We start from the raw sequence: 23778 nt of genomic DNA, 5'->3' as shown, positions 1-23778 counted from the left end.
AAAGTGGTAAGTTACAATTGAAGTCAGAGGGAGTGTAAGGAATGGAACATTACTATGAATGAACACAAAAAAGGGGTGTTCTGATCCGCCACATTTGTAGATAGATAGGTAAAAGAATGATAAAGTAAAGCCTTTTCAAAAGCTGTAAAACATTGAGTATGCATTTTATAAGAGCTTTTCTTACCTCTGATGTTATGAAGAAGAGATTATTGAGTACAATATCTGAAGCTTGTTTAGATCCCCAACCACATGTCTTAAGTGGACTACCATGATCTTGATCCTCAGGATCTATATCTCTCTCATGTCTAGAGATACTGGAAATATCCTTGTTAGGTTCACCGACTAGCTCTACATTATACAACCATGGTAAGAGGATCTCCAGCATCACTTTACGGTGATTTAAGGGTGCAGACTCAAAACGCTCCGTGATCTCTGCACATTCATAACAAATGGACAGAAAGAAACAATAAGAATTTAAAAAGAAACTGTCAAGACAAAATCTGGATACATTTCAGAAAAAATGGAGAACAAAGCCCCCCAAAAAATTACAAGAATTAAAGTAAAAAGTCTTAATTCCGGTTCATACTTCCTGCGAAATGACGACTTTTGACGACACAGCCTTGTTTTTGCTGCAAATGTTTTACAGGAGTTAAGCAGATTTAACACTTCCGAATTACTTATTGCCAATCTGTGACGTCAAATTCACATCACATTCGCATGTTGTATGAACCGGACTTTATAGTCTTTAAAAAGATTGAAAAGAACAATTTGTTACTACTAACCAGAGAAGACAGTAAGAGTAAGTTCAGGATGCAGCCTAGCCAGCTCATGGGACAGTATCTTGTGTGTCTTGCCGTGCGTTGCTTGCATGGTACTCTTTACTATGTCTGAGCCAAAGAAGCGTTTATCCAGCACCTGTAGGAGCTGCAGTGCAGTACAACGAATCATGCTGTAAGGATCTGCCGTCTTGAAGAGAATCACACACAGTGTAGGGATCACCTCACATGGGTACTCACTGTATAAATCAAATACAACATTCAGTTCATTTAATTAGTTATTCTGGCTGTGAAGCAAAGGATTCTTTTAGAAAAGCAGCTTAATTACTGTACTAGCCAAGAACCAATAGAGAGAAGACAAGAATGGAAGTTTCAGTTTTAGATGTGGAAGAATACTGGAAATTAACTGGTTGGGAGATGGGACTTGCATTGCTTGGCAGTACTGTTGCATGGCATTGCTACAAACAACAAGTCAGAAAGGCACAAACAAGGAGCCTTAAATGGGATTGAGTTTTATAAATTGGAATACATGGATAGAACAACAAAAACTTACTAGGTCAAAAATAACAGAGCCTTTTTTGCAAGGCCATTTGATATATTAGTAATGATTCAACCATTCTTCCTTGTAATAAAACCTACCTATGATTACTAGTTACTTCTCTAGAGTTATTGAAGACTGCTGCCATGGCTTGGAAGTAACCATTGGCTACTTGTACTGGTCCTGTGTAGCATCTGTATATAGCCCATCTTAACACCATTGGCTGTTGAGGATTGTTCTGTAGGAGTAAGAGGACTGTCTCTTTGCCCAGCTGAACAACCTGAAGAAATAAACAAAGACAGTCAGAGCACACTTATTGAAACATCGAGCACAAACCGGCTCTTCTCAGAGCTACCATTACTCACAACAGTTTTCTTAGATTGCATTATAGCTCACCTTACTTGCATACTTATACAGCACAATCATCTCAATATATAAACAAATATGTCAGAGATACAATGACATAAAATGTCTATCAAGTAAGGTTTCTAGTAAAATATGTGAAATATGATCATTTGCAAGGTTAAAGACAAGTACTAGTTTTTACAGAACCAGTGATTTCATTGGATACAATGATTTCATTAAATAAACATGCTATGACATAAGATTTCCGTATCTGTGTTCTGATTGGTCCGAGGTGATGTTTGTCAGCTGCACTTTCCGTAGGCAGCATCCAGCATGCATAATGTTTGTGTGTACACACATGTAATTATGTTGTATATATGTACATATGATTTGACTGCAAACCTCCCTGTGAAAGGGGATTGACATAAGCCCAAGGCTGGCGCAACTCACAAGCCTCACCGTGTGATGTCAGGTGTTCAGACTAGGCAAACATGAGAAAAAATTGTTGCATTGATATTGACAGGGGAGACTGCATGGTCAGTGTTGTCATCTGAATCAATCACAAACATTTGACTGCAAGTAAACATTATGCTTACCCTTTCATCATTGCAATTGAGCAGATTATCCAGCCAGGTATAAAGGTACCCTTCCTGAGATAGAGCATTACTATCAAACACTTCACCACACACTAGTAGACCACACATTGCCTGTAAATAGCAGTCAATAGTAAATCATGTCATGACTAATAACAAACACAACAACACTCCATGACTGAAATAATGGCACTTAATTCATATTATATAACACCCAAGCAGATCCTTGCCATTTGATTGGAGGATTGTACGTCACGTGATAGCAAATAAAAGTACCATTGCACGCTGAGTCACTCACCGTGCTTTTTCGTTCCATCCGAAAAGTACCATTGCACGCTGCCAGCGTGCAATGGTACTTTTCGGATGGAACGAAAAAGCTGAGTAAAAACATCACTGCGTGCGCGTTGTCTTCGGTAACGCAGCAAGGCATATTAGTAAAATTACTAGCATTCGTCTTCTACAATTAAAAATTGGAGGCCTACGCTTTGTTTGTTTTGAAAGTTGTATCTTTCAATCAAAATGACAAAGATCTACTTGGATGTTATATAAAACAAATAATGAATGTTTTTCATTCGTGCAATGGTGCGAATATGTTCATTCGTTGAAAGCTGGAATGTTCCATTCAACTCGGCTCCGCCTCGTTGAATAGAACATTCCATCTTTCAACTCATGAACATATTTGCACCATTGCACTCATAAACATTCATTATGTGTATATCAATGCTTCTCAGAACCAATAATATGTTCAAAGATGTCCACTCAAGTCGACTCATCATTTCATATGTGAATGGTTTTGTATGATAATGGCAACAAACAGGATACCGGTCACAAATGGTGCATGTGAAATTGTATTTTGGCTGGACATGTTATTCTGCTAAGAGTAATTTTGTTGTGCTTGGCTACTTTTTCTGCTTAAGCAGCCTTATGAAATGGGGCCTAGTTGTAGGTCAATGCATTGAAAGAGTCAAATAATGTGTGTACCTGCAAAGCTTCCATCTCCAGGTCAGTAATTGGTTCATCTTTGTATGTTGGGCTTCTATCTACAGCACCATATGTCACACCCAGCTTACGACACAAAGATCCACACAGGAAGAATACACTGTAACGTACATCCTTAGGTAGGACGTTGAAACGATTCTCAGCTAACAGTCAAAAAGGAAGAAAGCAAAGGATACTTAGAAATACACATTATGAATACACAATATACAAATAGATTATCAAGCATATTAGAAACACACATAATGGTAGTAAATGTCTGAAATCAAAGCATAGGGCAAACTTACACAATAAGATGCATATAAACTGGAGGAATATTTCACTTTGGGTTTCAACATAATTCAGACAAGACGATGTAATCTTCATATCAAACCCGCAACACATTTTACAAACTGACCGTTAAAGGGAGGGTACACCTTCTGTAATTATTCCAAATATTAATTGTTGCTGTAGATTTTATAAAATGTTAATCGTTGTAAAAAACAACATTCTTTATGTTAATGTAGTTTTAGAGAAAGAAGTAATTTTTCACACAGAGAAAATAATCTGTGAAAGGTTTTAAGCATGAAGCCTTTTTCAGGCATCTGAAAACACACAATTCTATGCAACAAGGGTGTTTTTTCTTTCATTTTCTTCTTGCCTCTTCAATGATCAATTGGGCCCAAACTTTCACAGGTTTGTTATTTTATGCAAATGCTGGGGCACACCAAGTGAGAAAACTGGTCTTTGAGAATTACCAAAAGTGCATCCTGCCTTTTACGTGTTACTACAATTGAGTAGCTTACCTGGAATGCTCTTAATGAGTCTGCTGACTAACCCACTGTAATGAAGTCTGATCTCATGTAAAGTAGGCGAGTCTTTATCACCTTCTGTCTCTAGAACTAGACGCATCCCTTCAATGTATTCAGCTAAAACTGAAGTATTGTGTAACGCTTGACCATCCTTGTTCAAACTACCACTGAAACTACACAAGTCACAAAAAGACAGAAGAAAATATTGAAGTTTACCAAACATGCAAATTACTTTAAAAAATATTTTAACAGTATTGATCTCTTGATGATTATTGAAAGTAACAAACCACAAGGGAAAATTTGAAGACTGACTTGGTAAATTTTATTTAATTCAGTCTATTCTATCTGTTTAAACCAAATGAAACTACTGAAACTTAATATTTTTGTCACACAGTTCAATAATTTTTTTCAGGGCTCAATTTCATTGAGGGCCTTCAACAGAAAATGTTGTTTACAAATGTTAGAAGAGACAGAACAAGCTGTTGATCCTAGCAGAGTCTTTATAGCAGAGTCTTTTTTAAGCCTTCAGGAAAGACTCTGCTGGGGTCGAACACAAAAAAAATTGAAAGGACACCAGTGACAAACTGGGTGCAAGTGACTCGACTGTTAACCTTACTCTGGTAAGAATAATTTTGTTGGTTTTAGCTATTTTGTTTTGCTTAGGCAGCTCTATGACATTGGGCCCAGATTGTTCTCTAGAGGATTCTTGATCCAAACTTACCTTTCCTTGAAAACTCCATGCTCGGCAAGAAGTTCAAAGACACGGATGAGATGAACACGAAGGAAATCTCGTCTCCTCTTCCTTCTCATATTCTAAGATTGACCAAGGAGTTAAATCAAAAGAAGGTACCATTAGACAACTTCTATGCCTAGATAACGCATCTTGCAATGACGAATAACTGACCTACTGACCTCGGGATAACCTCAAGAATTGACCTCTAGAATAGACCTCTACTGAGTGGCCAATACACTAGCTGAAGCAAATAATTATTTAAAGCATTGGACATAATTTTTAAACTTCTTAGTAGTGGACCACAGTATTGAGATCAATCTTAGCTATTTAGCTAGATTGATCTTAACTGAGAATTAGTCTTTATTACTAAGGGAAGTGCGCTGTCACAATACAAATCACTATGGCAATACTATTACTAACTCAACTTTCTGTGTGAAAGAGATTCTAGAATCATGTCAACCTACCTCTTGTTTTCTCTCCACTGCATCTTTGATGAAGATTTGCAGCTCATCCAATAGATCTCTGGATAAATCAATCCAGAATTACACATTAATCATTAATCAATGACATGATAATAATATAAATAAAATTACTAGATTCTTATAAAGCTTTTTATCATACCCCTATGGGCATATCAAAGCGCTCAGTGGTTTTATTTTGCAAGGTATGTTGAACTATTCCTTTATAGCACAATGTGATGGTTTTACAAGGTGCTGCGGATCAAACCAGGAACACCTTCTCTTTTCGCTAAGTACACTGGGTTCTTTTACGTGCATTACACAACACACAGGACCTACAGCTTCTGTCTCATCCGAAGGACATGTTGGGGTATTAAGGGTAAACTTGTCCTGCTCTACATACTTTTATAAAGTTTCAGGGTTAGGTAATTAAAAAAACTTGTAAGGTTCCATCTGTAATAAATAAGAGATTTTAGAGCAATACAAACAAACAATAATTTACCTGAGTGCAGCATTGTTTGTCCAGCCCAGTCCATTGACTACAGCTTCCCTGGTATCCGTGTTGTCACACTTTATCAATGGTACTAGCATCTTGAACAGCGTACCAGCTGATACTGTTGGTGAGAGGATGTAACCTTTGACCTCTGATCTATCCATGTGTGATGGTTCACCAATGGTGCCGCTGTGATGGTGTGAAGCAGATCAAATAAGATTAGTCTCCCACTCAACATTGATTGGATATCAATGTTATTTTTGCATTGGGGATAAAATAGACATTTTGTACAAAGTAAAAAGAACAAAAATTGCATCAAAATATTACCAAAATAAAATTACAAAAATACAACAAAAACAAGAGCCGAATGGCTTTAGCCATACACAGCAAATTGAAAAAGAAGTTGACTTGAGACTAGAAAAATACAAACGAGGAGCGAGCAAGATGATCATTGTTGTAAAGGAATACCTGCCGTCGATTTCACCAAACTCTTCCTAACTTAGGATTACCTTTAGGGCTAAGGTCAAGTTAAGTTCCGTAGCTAAAGACGTTAGGACGCATCAAACCCATTCTTAGTTAGGATGTGTTACTCATCCTACCTTGAGACAGGATTAATCCTAGCGTTTTGTGAAATCCTACCTGTCTCTACATTGCAAAAGGAAACAATTAAGGAAGCTTGTGCACTGGACCTGACAACTCTTGTACTGTTCCTAATTGGGGGAGCAGATAACAAAATGTGTTGGAGTTGAATATTTTCTTCCCAAACCAGTGTAATAGATTTTGCCTTCTTTCTTGGAGAGAAGTTAAATTGAATTCAGAGAGTGTATCATCATAACCTGTATACCTAGATCCAAACATAATGCGGAAAACACTTTTTATGACCTTCTGAATTGTACCTGGTTGGGTCAGGCGACATGCAGCGTCTTGGTGTTTGATATCCAGCACAAGGTGGAGCACAGCTACAAGCAAATACTAAGTAGTTCCTCCATAAGGAGATATTCTCATCCATAGGGTTTAAAGTCTTCTTGGATCGGATGGAAGTACGACCCTCAGATGGTGCACTGAATAGAATCAAAGAATATAATGTCGTTACACACAACCATTCAACACAGAATGAACAGAGGAAACATGTAAAGGTATAGACGTTGATGAACAGTCCACATATATGAAAGGAGTAGAAACAATTCTGACTAAACACTTTTAAGACGTTTATTTACCAACGTCTTTAAGACAAATAAGATGCAACCAAACTCAATGGCTACATCTAGTCAACTCTCAAACAATATATTGATTTGGGTTTTAATTTGATTAACTAGAATGAGATAGTGGTTAATCAAGACAAGGGAGCATAATTTTACATCTGCATGACTCAACGTATCAGGGCCCATTTTAATCAAACCTGTAAGCACAAAAATTTAGCAGAAACTAGTTACCAGCCAAAATTGCATTAAGTTTACATTGTTCTGACTGGTGCCCCACTAATTTTTTTGCAAAAAAGTTTGTCATGCAGTGTTTCTGCTTAACAGCTTTGTGCAATAGGGCCCCAGATCTAACAAACATGAATCAACTTACTTTGGGTCAATATGGGTGTAGAGTTGTGTCAGTCTTGTATGTACAACAGGCCAGGCTAAACTTACTGCTGCAGGGCAGAAATGTGGTAAGCAGTTACTATCGAAGAACCTTGCTAAGCATGTGATCCATGGATTGAAACCGCCCATACCACGACTTGATAACGATTTACTCATAGAATCACTAGGAGTTGATTCATATGTACTGCCTGACCATTGATTGATGGAACGTTCAACGACCCAATGGAGATCAATGTTAGACACAGCGGTAATGGTGGCCTGTTGGAATTGAAAGCAAAGGTTTTAATAAATTGGGGCTGAACAATGAAAAACTTACAAGACCTCCGAATTACCATGCCAGCCCTCTACCAAATGAGCTATCTAGCCAAAAGAGCTATCTAGCCATTTGTTGTCGGTCTCCCTGTTTTAGTTTACTTTGAACAATATACACTTATGATAACAAAATAACCAACCTCAAAGAGTCACCAACTCTGAAAATTCTCTAAGCAAGGAATGACTTCATACAAGTAAATTATTTACCAGTTTGGACTCGGAACTTGTTGACCAGTTTGGGCAATCCATTTTGACGAATAATTAATTATATAAGAAAAATGGACTCACCTTTTCAGCTGGCGGTAGTTGATTGACAAATCCGTCCACTACACCAGGACAAGCTCTGTCTACCACATCAATAACAGCATCATCATCAATCTAAAGATCCAGCAAATCAAACATAATCAAAGATCATTTCAAGTTATCACTATTGACTGATCTTAACATTTTAGTTTGACACTTTTGATATCAAGTACATCTCAGAATAAATTCTGAATAATCCAGGGGTAAAAGTCATTGCTGACAAAAAGGTCTGAAACTAGGATCCAACCTTCAGGAGGCGCGTTGAAATGATGGCATTACCACCTTTTGGTAAACCTGGGGTTTACATTTCCCAAAGCTTTTAGGAACAGTGTCCTAAGCCAATGAAATTACATCAAAAAGCAGAACTTCTTTATATGGGGGAAAAATATTGGCTGATTTTCGTCACCAGCTGAGTTAAAAAGTCTGACTTCAGATAAAAGCCTAAAACTTCTCATCCCTGATTATAATTTCAAATAAGGAAAGAACTAAATGTCATTAAGTCGTAAATCATATACAAGAAAACAGGCCATTTCATTATCTTAAAGCATTTCAAAAGACTTCACTTACCCTTGAGTAACCCAGAATGCCAAAGAGAGCACGTACTTCCTTCAAGAGGAAGTAGCTAAGACGTCGAACCAATGGACGACAGCTACAGAGGAAGACCACAGCAAATCCTTCTGCAGTATTCAATATACTGGCATGAGGATTACGCTCATATGGGGACTTAACTTGCACCTAACAATCAATGGTGAAAAATGTAGGATAGGAATATTATAACTAAGTAGAAACTATGTTTAAATGTTAAAGGGAAGGTAACCGTTTGGTAACCACGTACTAAGCCAGGAGCAACTCAAACTCAGATTTTAAAAATTAAAAATTGAATAAGAATTGGTTAAGTTTGAGGACTGACCTTCTCCTGCTCCTTGCTCTGGACTGCTGTCCTCCATTGAGACAGAAGCTGAAGTAGCATCTTGAGGGCACTCTCCAGGATCAGAGGGAAAGTATCTGCAATGTCTCGTAAGATGAAATTGATGAAACAGTTGAGCACCTCATCCCTCCACTCTGGGAGGTCTAACACTACATTTTGCAATGATGTAAAAGCCAAACTGTGGAAAGGAAACAAAGTATGTAAACAACAATGTTGCAAGAAATATAGAACATCGAAACATGAAAAGAAACCATGAGGTTGACTGAACTCAAAGTGATCAATGAGCTAAATCAATACAACTCTAATTACATGATTACAATGTATTACGATGTATGGCGAAAAAAATGACGAAAGGCTACTAGAGTGTAAAAATATAAATAACTGCAAAAAAAAAATCATTGGTGTACAAGATCACTGACATACCCCCTAAGTTCATCATCTCTGTGTACTGTCAATCTAGCCAGTAACTCTAGTAGATCCTTCCTACTCATACCATCTGGAATGACTCTAGGGATGGCTGCAACACAGGTACGAAATAACTCTATCTTAGGCCGACGTTCACTCCTGTAATAAAGGGAAGGTATGCGTTTGGTAAGAACTCTTAAAACTAATGTCAATGGGTTAGAAGTCCACAGCAGAGTTTGATAGTATAAGACATTATGAGAATCATGCTACTTCAAAATAATGTGGTTATGTCAAAAGAAAACAGTTTTTAAGCTCCAAAAATTGAATCTGAGAAGTGTCACTGCATAACGCTTCTCAGATTGTGTGTTCTTTTTATCTCAATGAGCGATCTGATTTCAGATGTTAGTTATGTTGTGTACATCTAAATTTATTTAGGATTAGAACAATCAAGAGGTTCCAAAAAACTAAAGTATACTTTAAACAACATCAGGTGAACATGTATTATGTATCTAAAAGAAATATCACAAGGGGCTTAAAGGAACAGGGTATACAGGGGTGTCCAATCTGTTTGCTTTTTAGGTTTAACAGTTAATGAATTATGAAATACAATATGAAACTGCTTTGTAATGCATTTTGTACACCAAAATACTGTTTGGTAAAAAAGCAAACAAGAATACAATTTCGCAAAAAGTTGGTTTGATTTCTTACGTCATGAGATCATCCAGTTCCTTGTTGAGACACTGTACATTAGTCATTAATAGCGCTCTACCCACTGCAGCATCCAGTGATTTAATAATCCCATCCATTGCCTTCCGAATCCCTGGGTAGTACGGCAACACACCAATACTCTTAGCTGCATCTTCAGTTAATTGTTTATTCAGGAAAGTCTTCCGAACACGAAGGGTGTTACCAGATGGCATGATGCGCGTAGTGGTAGGCATTGGAGGGACACCATCTTTTTGTTGTAGGTCATCAGCTACTACAAGAAAGGCCCTCAGACCAATGTTCATACGCTTGGAAATAAAACAGAATAATTCTCTGTGATGCAATGAAGAAATTAAATATGCTTAAGTCATGATAAACTTTCTTTTCAATTTTCCATCTTCAAGTAGTGTTTGGAAACATTATTAATAATGATAAAAACTACAAGGATGTTTGTTGCGTAACAGACACAAGGAGTTTCATGGTGACCTTTTTAAGTTGTCACATTATCAATTGTCTAGATCTATATTGAAAAACAAGGAATTTAGAACTTAGGAATGGTAACAAGATGTTTGTATTAACAAGATCCGAGTCCTGCCGTGCCCGATTAATGAGTAAGTGAGTACTGAGGGGCAATACTATGTATACACTTGTGTACCATCCAGAGGACTTTAAATGAAACACGATGCTGGATGGGTAACCAGGGAAGATTTGTGACTGAGAGAGTAATTGACAGCAAAAATGAGTCCAGTACACAGTTTGGAGTTTTTGAAGTCAAAGTTTTTCACCTTTGGTTATATTTTTAGACGCGTACATATAGACGTGTACATTATATACAGTAAACTTTTACTGTTTTTCTTTTTTTGTCTGCATTTTTGAATAGCTTTCCTTTTTTATCTTTTTGACTTGTATGCAATTCAGCTTTTGGTTGCCATGGAATTTTTTTAAAGAATAGACCTTATGCATTGACGTCATCCAGCCGCCATCTTTGAAGTCAAACGGTGACGAAACAATCAAAACGCACATAGATTGACCAATGAACAATCTCGTTTTGACCTCAATGCGGGGGCGCCGTACTGAAATGACGTAATGTGCATAAGGTCTATAGACCATCAACGATCAATGAATGATTGATTGAATGAAGAGAGTTGCAGTACACAAGCTAGGATGAAATACATGTTATTGATCAGAATAATAATTTCTTTACCTCTGGGCACAAGACTTTTTGTTTACTGGTGACTCCAAGGAGATCAAAAATCACATCCCTCATGGCAAACTCCAGCTTCTCTTGAGCAATAAACTGAAGAATCTTGACAAAGATATTGAGGGGTGTGTCCCTTGGCACCACATTCCGAGATCCTTTAGGGAAGAGGCAATTAACGATGCTCTGAAGGCGGATCTGGGTTGTCATGTTACTCTCACATTTGATGCGTATAACGTAGACCCAGAGAAGGCGGTAAAGGGACTCCAGAGCAACACGAGACATCTTAGGATCACGATGCTGTCAAGGATCAACATCATTCAATATTTAACACCCACTGTTTCCACACTTACAGATTTTTTAATTAAAGTATATTTTTGACAATTTGTAGATTCTACCTTACATACTTTTTTTAAATTTGTTAACTAATTAATCATGGCTTCTTATATAGCACTCATATCCATGATGCTCAAGGTGCTTCAATGTTCAGTAATTTCCAATTTTTGGGGGTGAACTCCTTTCTTTTCGATAAATGCATTGGGTTCTTTTACAAAATAACACAACACATTGGACCAACTGCTTTACTTTCCATCCAAGTGACGCAGCAATGATTATTGACAACAAAAAATGAAGACAGTGAAAGATTAATTTGACTCACCTTGTTGAGATTGGTGAGACACAGATTGAGGAGATTACACCAATTAGACAGAAAGAATTGTTTCTGACTGACACATAGTAGACATGTTAGCAAAGGAAAGGCAGCTAAGGCATGTTTCTTCTTACTACACTGGTCAAGAGTTGTCTGGTATAGCTTATCCACAAAGTTCTTTAACACAGGAATATTCACTTCATTCATAACACACTGAAAGAAAAACACAGAGTAACAATGATTAATATTAAACAAGGGAGTTTTAGATTTAACCATAGCTCAAGTAAAAGCAGCCAATAATTGTTTTTATAACCCCCATACATATATTGTGCGTAAACCCTAAGGTACCTAGAAGCCAAAAAGAAGCTAAAAACCCAAACTAAATACTGATTAAATTAGAAAGAATATCATGCCTATTAATGGAGACTAAACTGCTTCTGACTAACATGTAATAAGCTTACCGATGCAACTGGAACCAATATCTCCACCAGTAGTCCAGCCAGAGCATGTTTGATGTCTTTATCTTTTACTTCTAGGTAGTAATTAGCACACTCATGAAGCAGCTGAAATGACGCTTCAAAATCCTCTACAGGAAACATCTTGACTCTATAGAACTTCATTCCCATGATCAAGCTGATGATAGCCTGGACACAAGTCAAATTAAGAGCATTTAATAGCTTGGAACACAGACTAACACTGCTGCCTTCCATTTCATTTGTTTTGTTCTTACATTATGCTTTATAAAATAAAGCTAACATGCTTTATGAAATAAAGCTGCTAACATGCTTTATGAAATTGGGCCCAGGTAAGCGTGTTGTAAATTTTAGAATAACAGTGAGAAAACCGCTGCTCTCACTATTTATAAGAAACAATTTGTTATTTACAACAATTTTTTTTAAAAGGTGTTTTCCGAAAATAAGTTTGTGAACAATCAAAAAGATATATACCTGTGTAGTTTGGACATTCTGTGGTTCAGAGCGAAGTTCTTTCAGTTCAATTAGGAAGCGTTTACGCACGGACATGAATCTGGTCTTAGCTAATACACCAAGTACTTCAGCATAAAGGTCTGCTATGATATGAAAGTTCTCTGTATTCGGTCCAGACTGCAGGCTGTATAGTTATCAAACAAACATCTCATCAATCACATTTCTACTCTGTAGTAGTAGATTAAAAGCAAACAAGTTTTCAAAAACAAAATCAACACAGCAAAGAAGATTTACTCGTGGAGGTGGGGTGGGGAAAGTTGGGTTTTATCATGCATGTTTTGTACTTCATTACATTAGCAATAAACCAAATGAATGGACAATCAGGAATGGTTTTAGACTAGTGTACTGTGGTTATACTTCTAAGGGCCTTGACACAGGAGGCAACTTTTGCATCAACGTGGAGGCAACAAACTAGAGTGCATGCTACGGGACCACTTTGGTAGCATACAGGTAGGTTTTCAGCCGGTTTACGCCTTGAACACCCAGCAGGGTGGATATGTGCACATTACAAGTCTTATTATTATTATTATTACTATTATTGATGTCTCACGATTCCCGAGATAATTGTGAGAACATTAAATGTGAATGGATTCTTTTCTTGGAGACTGCCTGCAACTGGCTGTCTGTACATTGCTTCATTGACATAGCCCTAAAAAGCTTTAATAATAATAACCAATTTTTATATAGGGCTTTTCACACCCAAAGGGCATCTCAAAGTGCTTCCAACTTTTTTACCCCTGGTCACTGGGCCTTAATTAATTCCTTAACCATCTCAACTACCTGAGGAGTATACAGCCTAAAAGAGTGGCCAGCGGAGTGTTTCCACTTACCTGTCTCTGTGTTTGAAATGTTTAAAAGCTAGAGTTTCAATATGATTGAGTTGAATATCAGGAACTGGATGGAGATGAAGCTGCTTCAAGACCTCGATCAATACCAGACAGTACAGGAAGTCGACAGCCAACTGGACAATTAGAAAAATACCATATAGTAAGGTTTGCAGTTACACCATGGAATGATAATCTATAAATGAGTTGGGGTGGTTCTGAAAACAACTGTTGGTTTCAACTCAGCGTTTTGATAAGTAGTCTGATCATCTTATGGAGAAAAATACAATCATCAGTTTTTACACAAGGTAATCTACTTCAAGACTTCCATTTTCATCACTTACTGTAAAGTTCACAACATTCTTATCAACCTCTACCTTTACTGGAAGGCATAATTTATCTTACCAGCAATATCATCTCAATATCATATACATTTGTTGCCTTAATTCAATACACAATTAATGTATACTCACATCTCTTCGTTCAGAAACATAGTCTTTTTCCCTGTGGAGTAATTAAGAGACACTTTGGTGAAAAAAAAACCACACAACACATGTACAAAAACCATTGAAGTTAAGTTAAATTTTTTCTTAAACTCCAGTTCTAAACTGTCGGTAAAAGCCACAACCAAATATTAAATATGCTATTTGAAACAATTAGGAATACCAGCACAATATGTGTAGTACATGCCTCAAACTTGGGAGGGATATCAGAGATGCAACCAGGTGTTGAAAAAAAAAAAAACAGTCGACCGCCATCTTGCATTTTCACAGGCAACACGACAACAGAGGGCGCTTTTCTGCATTTGGAATATTCTTGACCTAAGTCGTCAATGATCGGTACTGAATGGTGTATTATGTACTAATAATAATAATAATAATAAGACTTGTAATGCGCACATATCCACCCTGTTGGGTGTTCAAGGCGCAGTAAAACCAAAAACAAAACAAAAACAAAACAAAAACAAAACACAACACAAAGAAAAACAGACACAACAAAATTAGTCATTGAAAACCTGTGACATAAGATAAGTTTTGAGAAGAGACTTGAATTTTGCAGTACAAAGACAAGATCGAAGATTAAGTGGTAGAGAGTTCCAGATGCGTGGCGCGGCTAAAGAAAAAGACCTGTCACCCCATGAGTGTCGAGACTTGGGTTCAATGAGGAGAAGCATAGAACTTGATCGAAGATTCCTTGATGGAGTGTAAACTTGAAGCAGTTCAGAAATATAGTGGGGAGCCTTGCCATTAAGAGCTTTGTGGACAATGAGCATCAGCTTGAAGATGATTCGTTGAGAGATAGGGAGCCAGTGTAGTTGTTTCAGAATGGGGGGTGATAGAACAGGATTTTCTAGACAGTGTCACAATGCGGGCAGCAGTAATTTGGAGCCGTTGAAGTCTGGAAATCTGGTTGTTAGGAAGACTGTAGAGAAGAGCATTGCCGTTGTCAAGACGAGAAGTAACAAATGTGTGTATGACCTTTTCAGTGGCACTTTTGTCCAAGTACTTGCGAATCTTAGCTATATTCCTGATGTGATATGATGACAAACGAACAATGTTGTTGATGTGTGGCTGAAGTGTCATTGATGAATCAAAAATAACCCCTAAGTTCCGAGCTTTCAGCGAGGGAGCTATCCGAGCATCACCGATAGAGATGTATGGCACTGAAACCTTAGTTAACTGTTGACGTGACCCAAATAGAAGGAACTCTGTCTTATCATCATTTAACTTCAGGAAGTTTTGTTGTGTCCAACGTCGAATCTCTTGGATGCATTTCTCAAGTCTTGCAATAGATGCATTGGCGTTTTCTTGAGAAGATTTAAACGTGATGTATAGCCGAGTGTCGTCTGCGTACACATGGTAACTCAGATTAAATTTCAGGATGTCACGAATCGGTAAAGTGTATAGCGTAAACCACTGCGGGCCGAGTACCGACCCCTGTGGCACAGAGTAGTTCAAAACAACAGGGTCGGATATCGCGGTGCCAATACATACATGCTGAGTTCTATTGTAGAGATACGATTTGCACCATGCTAGGGCTGTGTCCTCTATGCCAAGGTGATTCTGGAGCCGAGAGAGAAGGATGTTGTGATCGACAGTGTAAAAAGCAGCACTCAAGTCTAGCAGGACTAGTGCTGTAACGTTACCATTGTCCATTGCAGAGAGAATATCGTTGCTCACACGGACTAGTGCAGCCTCAGTCCCATGGAAAGGCTTGTATGCTGACTGGAACACGTCGGACAGGTTGAAAGTATGAATGTGATCAGAAATACATGATGAAACTACTCGTTTGATGACTTTTCCAAGATATTTTAAGTTTGCAACCGGTCTGTAGTTTTGGAATATCTCCTTGTCCAGGTTTGGTTTCTTGATGAGCGGCCTGATGTAGGAAACTTTGAGGCTATCGGGGAAACAACCGGAACTGAGGGATTCGTTTACAAGCTTAGTGATGTAGGGTACAAAAATATTGATGTTCTGCTTTATCATGGATGTTGACACTGGATCCAGCTCACAGGATTTTGAAGGAGATTTCATAATAACCCTTTGAATCTCAGCAACAGTCGCAGGCTCAAACACAGATAGTCTACACTCTGGTTGAAGTTGTGGCAATGTCTGCGGCACGTTGTGAGGGACTGATGAAAATGATGAGCGGATGTCTGAAATCTTGGTGACAAAGAATTTCTGGAACTCATTTGCTAAGTCCTGGTCATTGCAAGTGGATGGAAGGACAGGGGTTTTGGGTTTGAGCAACAACTTACCAATTATCTTGAAAACCTTCTTTTGATCTCCTGAGGATTCTTGTACTTGACCTCACCTGATCAAACTGAGGATCTTCCCCTCTCTGGGTCAACAGGGTCGGATATCGCGGTGCCAATACATACATGCTGAGTTCTATTGTAGAGATACGATTTGCACCATGCTAGGGCTGTGTCCTCTATGCCAAGGTGATTCTGGAGCCGAGAGAGAAGGATGTTGTGATCGACAGTGTAAAAAGCAGCACTCAAGTCTAGCAGGACTAGTGCTGTAACGTTACCATTGTCCATTGCAGAGAGAATATCGTTGCTCACACGGACTAGTGCAGCCTCAGTCCCATGGAAAGGCTTGTATGCTGACTGGAACACGTCGGACAGGTTGAAAGTATGAATGTGATCAGAAATACGTGATGAAACTACTCGTTTGATGACTTTTCCAAGATATTTTAAGTTTGCAACCGGTCTGTAGTTTTGGAATATCTCCTTGTCCAGGTTTGGTTTCTTGATGAGCGGCCTGATGTAGGAAACTTTGAGGCTATCGGGGAAACAACCGGAACTGAGGGATTCGTTTACAAGCTTAGTGATGTAGGGTACAAAAATATTGATGTTCTGCTTTATCATGGATGTTGACACTGGATCCAGCTCACAGGATTTTGAAGGAGATTTCATAATAACCCTTTGAATCTCAGCAACAGTCGCAGGCTCAAACACAGATAGTCTACACTCTGGTTGAAGTTGTGGCAATGTCTGCGGCACGTTGTGAGGGACTGATGAAAATGATGAGCGGATGTCTGAAATCTTGGTGACAAAGAATTTCTGGAACTCATTTGCTAAGTCCTGGTCATTGCAAGTGGATGGAAGGACAGGGGTTTTGGGTTTGAGCAACAACTTACCAATTATCTTGAAAACCTTCTTTTGATCTCCTGAGGATTCTTGTACTTGACATAAATAATGGATGGTGTGCTACGTGTAAATTGATCGGTGCCGACTTGGGTCAAGACTAAAACTTATCCATGCCTGCCATATCTGCGTGGTTGAGAGTTGATGGCGAATTGACTGACACAATCAAGTTGATGGCGAGTTGACAGCAATTAGTAAGACTGGGTGCATGCATTGTGATTTGCGCGATCGCTGACGACACCAGACAGGATTGTGTTAGTTTCTCTATGGTTTTAACAGCGATTTTCGGGGTTTTCAAATTTAAAAATTGCGAATTTGGAAGCATAAATTGGGGAAAAAATCTGACATTTTTTATCCGATTTATACATTTTAGATTTTGAACAAATAAGAGAAGTCTGTTTTCCGATTTAAATCGGAAAAGTTGCATCTCTGATATATACACTTTCCTTTTATAAGGGGCACTTCTATGAGGAAAATGTTACTTTGTATTGGAACTTTGTAAAGGGTATCACAGCAATTGATGTGGGTGCCGTTGGTTATTTTGAGGCCTGGTAATACCTACCCTTTAGACTTGCCAGATCCTCCTTTTTGTCTTTGTGTTCCTTCATCCTCATTCTGAAGCTCATACCAATCAAACAATGTCTTAAGAAGCGATGGAAGACAATGCTCAGCCACTGCACTCAGTGAACTCAAAAGCTGCCACCGTAAACAAATCATGATATAAAGAAAGATCAAAATAATATTCTGTTCAATAAATATTCGAGTGAAGTTAAATTAAATGGTTTCATTAATTCAATAAGTCATTTGAAAGGTACAGAACTCAAAATCTGTAAAAAGAACATCTGTTAAAGTAATTTCAAATTTTATATTTGGTTTGCGGTAAAATTGTATATTGGTTTGCGGTAAAACTATGTGTATAACTACATCTGGGTAGATTATGCTCTTTGAGAACATGTCTTGCTACTTATTATACTGCTGCAAAGTAGATTTTTCTGAATTCACAAGACTTTTCAGCTCTGCTTCCTGGGCGGAAGGTAGGTCATTTAATATAACACTTGATGTATTAACAAATTGCCTCACCTGATCAAACTGAGGATCTTCCCCTCTCTGCAAAGACTTGGCCAATGGATTGTCCTGTAAAACATACCAAGATCATCTATATAATTTTTGTCTTTATTTCAGAAAGAAAAAAAAAGACATGTAAAATAAAGCCGAGGACATTGTAATCACAATCACAGAATTCAATATAGAGTATCAAAGTGAGAAGACAATAAGGCAAGGTAATATCATCAATTATATACCTTATATATAGAATCCTCTAATCTGACTGGTTGAAATGGAGTCATAGAAATAGCTATGCCCCCCTTTTTCTATCAAGATGACACCATAGTGTCTATGCCCGGGGCATAGTCGATTGACTATGCCTGCCCTGAAAATAACACAACTATGATATGTATAATGTACAACTAGAGTTTCGTGTCACGGTGCAACCTTTCTTCGTAGATGACCTTTCACCGTAGTCAGTGTTGTTGATAAGAAGAATCCTTATCTCAATAACGGCATAGTGTTCTTTTTTTTTTTACCAGAGGAAATTTGTTATCAAAATTTACTCACTTTAACTACAAATATCTGCAGTGGAATCAGTGGAGATGTACTTTTCTTAAAGCCATTATACACTTTCGGTAAACAGTATTGTCCAAGTGCCACACTTCGTGTATCACAACTTATATATAAAATAACAAACCTGTGAAAATTTAGGCTCAATCGGTCATCGGAGTCGGGAGAAAATAACGGGAAAACCCACTCCTGTTTCCGCGTGTGTCGCCGTGTCATGACATGTGTTTAAAATGAATCCGTAATTCTCGCTAACGAGAACTAATATTGTTTAAATGTTTTCTCAAAAAGTAAAGCATTTCATGGAACAATATTTCACCATTACCTTCTGTAAACCCTGTAAATTATTTGTAAATCTGTGAATGTTTTTTTGTTTTCTGTACCGAAAATGTATAATGGCTTTAAAGGCCGTGGACACTATTGGTAATTGTCAAAGACTAGCCTTCACAGTTGGTGTATCTCAACATATGCATAAAATAATGAACCTGTGAAAATTTGAGCTGAATCGGTCATCGAACTTGCGAGATATGAATGAAAGAAAAAAACACACTTGTCACACGAAGGTGTGTGCGTTTAGATGGTTGATTTCGAGACCTCAAGTTCTAAATCTGAGGTCTCAAAATCAAATTCGTGGAAAATTACTTCTTTCTCGAAAACTATGGCACTTCAGAGGGTGCCGTTTCTCACAATGTTTTATACCATCAACCTCTCCCTATTACTCGTCACCAAGAAAGGTTTTATGCTAGTAATTATTTTGAGTAATTACTAATAGTGTCCACTGCCTTTAAGTATAAATTAAATTGATTTGCAAGTGAAAAGGATGGTCTGCTGTCATTCATCTTCATCTTATACATGTGAAAACAACACAAAAGAAGGATCACATTCACTCCATGATTTCTTAAAAGGATAGCCTCATTGTCTAAACTTTTGTCAATCATCCTTGAGTCAAGTCCCAAACATGGGACTTGTCTAAACTTTTGTCAATAATCCTTGAGTCAAGTTGAAAACTTTAAGTCATCTCCTATAAAATAAATGCACAAGTTAGCACTCTCTAGTTGAGCATAGTAATCATGGATGTTCCTACTAATTGAAGCTTGCTACTTACAAGGGGTTCAGCCATGATTTTCTCAATCTTTCTCTCCGCTTGGATCGTGAATTCTGCAAACAGACTCTGTAAGACGTACTGTCCAGGTTTGACGTTAGTATCTAGCATGATTGTAGATGTTGTACTCGGCTCACGTTCAACACTTGGATCATTCACACGTATCCAAGGTAATGATAGTGTATCTGATGATGTACTTGTTGCTAGGCTGAGTACAGAACCTGAATTGTACATCAATGTATATGTAAAAGCTCAAAGTAAATTTATGCTGTTGTGAATAATTGGCCATTAAATAATGCATTGTGTCTTCACTCCTTGTCTCTGTACAGGAAATAAATGGTAAAGAAACCAGTAAAGATTGGACCCTGATATGTGCAAGGGTGCTTTACAATTTAACTCTAAAAGCTGCTTCATAAGGTAACGCAAATCAACTTCCTCTTTTTTATTTAGGGGTGGAGGGGAACTTTATACAAGTGTCACACCATATGCAAGCACTCCACCAAATGTTCTCTTATAACTGTTTGCCACGCACCAACTTAAGTATAGTTCTGCAGTTGTATAAAACTAACCTGTTAGATTTTCACTCTGTGACACAGAGGTACTCATGCTACCCTTCTTCTTGCGTCGATGAGCCCCCGACTCTGACATCTTGAGTTGTGATGATGTTTATTGCACTAGACTAAGAAAGCGATGATCCTTATTACAGAGACTCCTGTAGAACTGGTTGGTGCTGTGTTAGTTCAGCTAACATTACAAGTTTCTCTGTGATCTTAGATGACAACAATCGGCTGAATCAAAAACTGATATTCTTGAAAGGAAAACAAAAAAGATTTAACAGTTACAACAGGTTTTCTTGATTAAGGACTTAACAGTTAAGAAGAACAAAGACAATAATTTTATTTTGGTTACTACTGCTGATGTTCCAGTGCCTACTCAACTGTAAGTAAACTAATATATGTAACAATGCATTCATGGTGAATGCGCAAGCTGGCCACCTAATTTTTTTGTTAAAGCCATTGGACACTTTCGGAACAGAAAACAAAATAAAAGTCCACAGATTTATAAATTACTTACAGGGTTTACAGAAGGTAATGGTGAAAGACTTCTCTTGTAATATTATTCCATGTAATGCTCTCTTTTGAGAAAACATTAAAACAATATCAATTCTCGATACCAATAATTACAGATTTATTTTAAACACATGTCATGACACGGCGAAACAGGCAGAAACAAGGGTGGGTTTTCCAGTTATTTTCTCCTGACTCCGATGACCAATTGAGCCTAAATTTTCACAGGATTGTTATTTTATATAAAAGTTGTGATACACGAAGAGTGAGCCTAAGACAATACTGTTTAACAAAAGTGTCCGATGGCTTTAACTTGTAAAGTATGCTTACACTTTTCTGCTATATTATAAGTAGCGCACAAATTTGTATTTTTAAGCAGCTCTATGAAGTTGCCAGTCGGAATGCAACTCGATAACTGCTACAATAGAAAAAATTGTCTAGTACACATATCTCTTTACAGTGTTTTTCAGTTTTCTATTGCTTTAAAAAGAAATAATTATTAAATAGTCGGCTGATCAGCTGCTGAAAAGTTGCATTTACTATTAGTGTTAAAATCAAGTTTAATACATAGAAAATGTGTTTTTGTCTCGGTTGGAATGGTATACAGAACCCAACCAACATTTTTCCATTCGTTGCTTATTAAAGTTCACATGAGTATCTAGGCCAATGAAAATTTAGTGTTAGATTGCCAAGTAAGATAATATTTATTATTTTTAATTTTCCCCAGAAGGCTATTGAAGAAGTTTGTTCTTAAATGGAGATCACGCCTTGGATTGGGCACTTTAGGCTATAAAAAGCAATTGCTATGATATAAATTTTTGAAAAATAGAATTAACATGCCTGGAGTATTTTGTGAGTGTGTTTTTAACTTGTGAACCAAGAGGGTCCCCCTTTTTGTGAAAATCAAGGGTTATGACTATCTCAACAAGCACCCAATCAGGCCTGATACTTCCCAAATGCCTTGGTGCCCTTGAAATGATCTGACAGTAAAAATAAACAATTTCCTCATAAAAGGGTATCCTTTACTAAGGAGAAAATTCCTCGGTGACCTTGCTCTTTCAAAAACAAGCATACAGGACTATCCAATGACTTTGCTACATTTCGAGTATATATTTATCTATGGAAGAGTGGGTGTGTCAGTGTGTACTTTTACGCGTACATATTTGGTCCTAGACTCTCAAGTCAGTTCCTCAGGCATACCTTTTATTTACAAACCTTGATCATGACCATGGAGGAAAGATTGTTTAACATTATGTAACATTAGTGGATAACCCGGTCGAGTTGGTCTTTGAAAGGCGTTTAATACCGTTTGTTATGAAATGATTTAAAAGTAGAATATAATGATCCACACAAACATGTCTCGAACTTGCACGGTTTTCCTTTGACGTCGCGAAGATTTTGACTGCATAAAATGGCTGATCATGTTAGTTTCGATGCAGAAGGAAAACCGCGCAATTTCGAGTCATACTTGTGAGGATGGTTATTCTACTTTTAAAACATCTTTCAAACCAGATGCATTTCATAACAAATGGTTTCAAACGCTTTTCAAAGACCAACTTGTCCGATCCAAGGCAGTGTGTTCCTCTACTTTTTTTTAGTAAACACTATTTTAAGCCATTTTACAATATAGCGCCCTCTTTGAGGCGAACATGAGTAGCCAAGCTTTTAATGTGGTTTAAAATACACTCAATCATGATTGTATAGCATGGCGTGAAAATCCAAGCCGAAGTTTTCAGAGCAGAAGGTTGAAGAATTGAGTTCCACTTTTGGTTTAAAAACAGGTTCACCCACGCCCCCAAAAAATAATAATAAAAATAATAATAATTTAAAAAAATTATTTTTTGAGAATACCGGTCTGATATTTTTTTCAGGATAATAAAATTAAAATTTCATAGTAAATGGTCCGAATTCCCATGTGATGTATGTTACTATGATTAAGAAGTCACAAGGACACAGACACAGTTGACATGGAACCATACTTTTAAGTTATGGTAAAATGTTCAAGTTCCCCTATACAACAGTCACTGCTTACGTCTAAACAAAATGAACTTCAAGCAATGCCATTTCCAGAGTATTATTTTCAACAGTAAAAGATAGTTCAATTCAAAAGCCACCAATAAGTGAAGTTCCATGTGTACTACACAACCAAAACCTTCCCCAGACACTCAATATACATTCATAATGCTTGCATTGCCTTCTTGTTGAGTGAAATTAAAAGCATCTTTAAAAAAAATGCAATTTTCTGCTCGGTACTCAATGTTTAGCTGTTTTTCTGGCTTTTACTTTTAGTTTCTTAGAAGTATCGTAGCGTCATACGTTATCAACCCTCATATGTTTTCGGTCCCCAACTTTGATTCCCGTTTACCGCGAGATTGTGCAAGCTGCACCGGTGACAGAAGCTATGCAGTTTACTCACGGTCTGTATTTTCATCAGGCTTAATCATGCTGAGAATAAAGTTTCCTGTCGTTGGTTATGCTCAAACATTTATAAAATGATTGATTTTTGGTACTAATCACTAGTGCATTATTATGCCAACATTCAAATGAGTCAAAGAAACATCATCCAACCTCAAAAGTTCAAAACAAAATTACTATCTGCTAGATTGAGTTTCATTCTGCTTTAATCACTAGATGGATCACGTGAGGTGGTTACTATTTGGGATTCTGTGGTGTGCAAATGTGGGGAAAAAATTAAAATATTTTTAGTGAAAATGACCAAAT

General features: G+C 37.5%; 1 protein-coding gene across 5 annotated transcripts in view; it reads right to left on the bottom strand.

Annotated features, from left to right (window-relative positions):
- Nucleotides 1-23778, bottom strand: part of LOC117305536 (protein furry homolog-like) — a 55651-nt gene that overhangs the window by 29770 nt on the left and 2103 nt on the right. For all 5 annotated transcript variants that reach the window (XM_033790413.1, XM_033790415.1, XM_033790417.1 and 2 more), the window contains exons 2-27: nucleotides 20560-20798; nucleotides 19994-20211; nucleotides 18355-18408; nucleotides 17837-17970; nucleotides 14096-14126; nucleotides 13629-13759; nucleotides 12760-12922; nucleotides 12274-12456; nucleotides 11822-12025; nucleotides 11170-11463; nucleotides 9969-10273; nucleotides 9279-9419; nucleotides 8838-9033; nucleotides 8495-8662; nucleotides 7913-8002; nucleotides 7296-7570; nucleotides 6620-6784; nucleotides 5733-5912; nucleotides 5237-5294; nucleotides 4761-4852; nucleotides 4034-4212; nucleotides 3234-3394; nucleotides 2256-2366; nucleotides 1416-1594; nucleotides 783-1015; nucleotides 185-432 (exon numbers count right to left, since the gene is read on the bottom strand). In XM_033790413.1, the coding sequence (XP_033646304.1) occupies nucleotides 185-432; nucleotides 783-1015; nucleotides 1416-1594; nucleotides 2256-2366; nucleotides 3234-3394; nucleotides 4034-4212; nucleotides 4761-4852; nucleotides 5237-5294; nucleotides 5733-5912; nucleotides 6620-6784; nucleotides 7296-7570; nucleotides 7913-8002; nucleotides 8495-8662; nucleotides 8838-9033; nucleotides 9279-9419; nucleotides 9969-10273; nucleotides 11170-11463; nucleotides 11822-12025; nucleotides 12274-12456; nucleotides 12760-12922; nucleotides 13629-13759; nucleotides 14096-14126; nucleotides 17837-17970; nucleotides 18355-18408; nucleotides 19994-20211; nucleotides 20560-20638 (4272 nt within the window). In that variant the 5' untranslated portion in view covers nucleotides 20639-20798. The remainder of the gene's footprint in view (nucleotides 1-184; nucleotides 433-782; nucleotides 1016-1415; nucleotides 1595-2255; nucleotides 2367-3233; nucleotides 3395-4033; nucleotides 4213-4760; nucleotides 4853-5236; nucleotides 5295-5732; nucleotides 5913-6619; nucleotides 6785-7295; nucleotides 7571-7912; nucleotides 8003-8494; nucleotides 8663-8837; nucleotides 9034-9278; nucleotides 9420-9968; nucleotides 10274-11169; nucleotides 11464-11821; nucleotides 12026-12273; nucleotides 12457-12759; nucleotides 12923-13628; nucleotides 13760-14095; nucleotides 14127-17836; nucleotides 17971-18354; nucleotides 18409-19993; nucleotides 20212-20559; nucleotides 20799-23778) is intronic.

The sequence above is a fragment of the Asterias rubens genome, assembly GCF_902459465.1.
Source record: "Asterias rubens chromosome 8 unlocalized genomic scaffold, eAstRub1.3 super_scaffold_89, whole genome shotgun sequence".
Taxonomy (NCBI): domain Eukaryota; kingdom Metazoa; phylum Echinodermata; class Asteroidea; order Forcipulatida; family Asteriidae; genus Asterias; species Asterias rubens.
This window is presented reverse-complemented; position numbering and strand designations above follow the sequence as displayed.